The sequence below is a fragment of the Tupaia chinensis genome, unplaced genomic scaffold (genome assembly GCF_000334495.1).
Source record: "Tupaia chinensis unplaced genomic scaffold, TupChi_1.0 Scaffold141247_1, whole genome shotgun sequence".
Classification (NCBI taxonomy): Eukaryota; Metazoa; Chordata; class Mammalia; order Scandentia; family Tupaiidae; genus Tupaia; species Tupaia belangeri.
The window spans coordinates 459,606-462,223 of NW_006201110.1; the positions used below are offsets into that span (position 1 = coordinate 459,606).

The following is a 2,618-nucleotide window of genomic DNA, read 5'->3' on the forward strand; positions in this document are numbered from 1 at the left end:
CCCGGCCCCGCCCGGCTCGTGGCGTTCAGTCCTCTGTTCAGCAAACGCAGCCGGTGCACGCGGGGCGCCGGGGCCCGCAGGGCTGGCCCTGTCCTCTCGGCGCTCAGGTCCGGGAGTGGGGCAGAGGGAATCCACCGCGAAACCACCCCTGCAGAGATCACTGCAGCTTTTTCAAGGGTCCCGCGGGGACAACTCTTACCACGAGCCCCCACCAGCGGGGACGACACAGCGAGACCCCGTCTAAAGTGCTGGCGCGGCGTCGCGCGCTCGTGTTCCCAGCTGCTCGTGCGACTGAGGGAAGAGGAAAGCGACATAGGGGACACCCTGTCTAAAATAACTCACTGATCATTTGTGCCTTAGGACAGTTACTACTGAGGTGGGGCTTGTCTCCTTCCCGAGCCTCGGGAAGATGGGTGGGTGCCCGAGGTCGCAGCGCCGTCAGTGGCGGAGCCAGAGTCCCGTTCCGTTTGGCGCTACGCCCGGCGTCCTCACCCTCAGCGGGCAGGACGTCGGCCCGCTCCGGTCACCTCCCCCTGCCCGGATGCGGGCTCAGCGGCCCGGGTCTCCAGCGCCCCCTTCTGACGAGGCTGGGATCAGTTCGCCAGTCGCTCCGGGGGCCGGGGTCTCTGCCCCTCCCCAGGGGAGGCGATCCCGTGACGTCACTGCCTCTTTAAGACCCCCGCCTCCGCCCCCAATCCCAGACTCGGCCAACGAATCCCTCCGGTCACCTTCGCAGGTGAGCCTGGGGGAGGCGTGCGCACGGCGGGAAGGGAGACTCCTCGCGGGGCGGGTGCAGGGTCCGCGCGGCGTGGGCGCGGTGCGTGAGTCCGGCCGCACGCCTGGAGGCGCCCACCAGGTCGGGGAGCCCCTGGGCGCCGGGCTGCGTTGAAGTCCGGCCCTTGGGGAGCTGCGGAGGGTTAAACGCCCCTCCCCCCAGACAAAGACGCCGAAACCCGTAGTGCCCCTCCCCCACCGACCTTGCCTCTCCGGGGCGGGCCCCCCTCCCCCTTTCCCTCTCCCTCCCGCGCGGAGTGGACCCTGCTTCCTGCCCCGCCATTAACCCGGCTGGGGTGGCCGAGGAGGAGCAGGCCAGGCGTCCCCTAATGAGCCAAGCCAGAGTGTGGAGAGGGAAGGGGGCGAGGGCAGGGTCGCATTAGGAGGGGACGGGCCTGGGTGCCTCGCTTGGAGTGGCCCCGGCACGAATTCGGCGGGAGGTTTGGTGGGCGGACCTGACTCCAGGCCAGCGCGCGCGGGCCGGCTGGGGCCAGTGCCTCCGAGGGTGTGAGGTGGGCCAGGTGAGACAGGGAGTCGAGAAGGGCCGACCCTGGGCCCGCACTGCCGAGGCCCGCCGTACGTTTAGGTCCCAGCTGAGTGGATGAGGGCCTTTGGGACATGGGGAGGCACTGAAAAGCCCAGGGCCTAGCCGCTTCTGTGGCCCTGCGACGGGAGTGGGATGGAGGACAGGTGCAGGCCAGGGTGTCCTGATGGAGGCTCGCAGGCCCCTAGGGTTTAGCTTTTTAGGGAAGCCGTGTCTTGGGGGAACCCTAGCCTGGCATTTTGGCTGGGATACACTAGGAAAAGTCCCAACCTGGCCCCAGGGAGGGCGGAAGGGCGAGGCACAGCGAGTCTGCGGGAGGCCACTGCTCAGCACGCCCGCCTGCCGCCCGCCTGCCCCTCCTCGGAGTGGCAGCGGATGGGCGGGGCTGACCAGGAGCTGTGAGGAGGCTCAAAAGGAGGGGCTCCCTGAGGATGGGAGAGGGCCAGGCTCCCACCAGAGCTTAAGATCAGGCTGGTATTCAGCAGCTTGGGCTGGGCAACAAGTTAGGGTGAGGGGCCTGAAGACTGGGTGCTGGGAGGGAGCTGGCATGGCTGGTCTTGGTGCTGCAGCTGACAAGTTTTGAGCCCGAAACTCACTGTTAGAGGCAAGTCCCTGTCTGTGCCCCATGGAAACCACCTGGAACTTGCACTCTGCCTCTTCATGCCCCTTTTTGCCACTTTGCTGCTTGGTATAGTTCTGAGCGGTGGCTCAGGCGTGGACTGGCACGGTGTGGCTTCCCACTCTTCCAGCGTCTGCGAAGAGCCAGGACGGCACTGCCGGCAGATCCACTGCAAAGCCGTGCCTGTGCACAACCAGGCGGACAGCCGAATGCTGGCCACCCAGTGCCCCTGTGGCCCATAATAAGAGCTCAGAGGGTGTGCCTTGCCCAGGTTGCAGGACCTGGCGGCCAGCTCCTAGCATGCATGCCTTTGGGGTCTGCGGTAGCCTGGGCACCTGGTGTGGGGTCTGGGCCAGCCAGTCTTACGGCACTGTGCCTTTGTCCCCCATGCAGTGTGCCTGCTCTGAGCTGACATGGCTTCCGCTGGTCTGCAAATCCTGGGGATGGTCCTGGCACTGCTGGGGTGGGTGAATGCTCTGGTGTCCTGTGCCCTGCCTCTGTGGAAGGTGAGCGCCTTCATCGGCAACAACATTGTGGTGGCCCAGGTGACGTGGGAGGGGCTGTGGATGTCCTGCGTGGTACAGAGCACCGGCCAGATGCAGTGCAAGGTCTACGACTCAGTGCTGGCGCTGCCGCAGGACCTGCAGGCGGGACGGGGCCTGGGCGTCATTCGCCTCTTGG

The 2,618-nt window shown here is 66.7% G+C and overlaps 1 protein-coding gene across 1 annotated transcript; it reads left to right on the plus strand.

Moving 5' to 3' along the window:
• Window positions 1–62: 62 nt before the first annotated feature.
• Window positions 63–2,580, plus strand: LOC106733207 (homeobox protein Hox-B4-like). The gene is made up of 2 exons (XM_014581919.2): window positions 63–736; window positions 2,331–2,580. The coding sequence occupies exons 1-2, from the start codon at window positions 410–412 to the stop codon at window positions 2,406–2,408; spliced, it is 405 nt and encodes a 134-aa protein (XP_014437405.1). The 5' UTR covers window positions 63–409; the 3' UTR covers window positions 2,409–2,580.
• The last annotated feature ends 38 nt before the right edge of the window (window positions 2,581–2,618 follow it).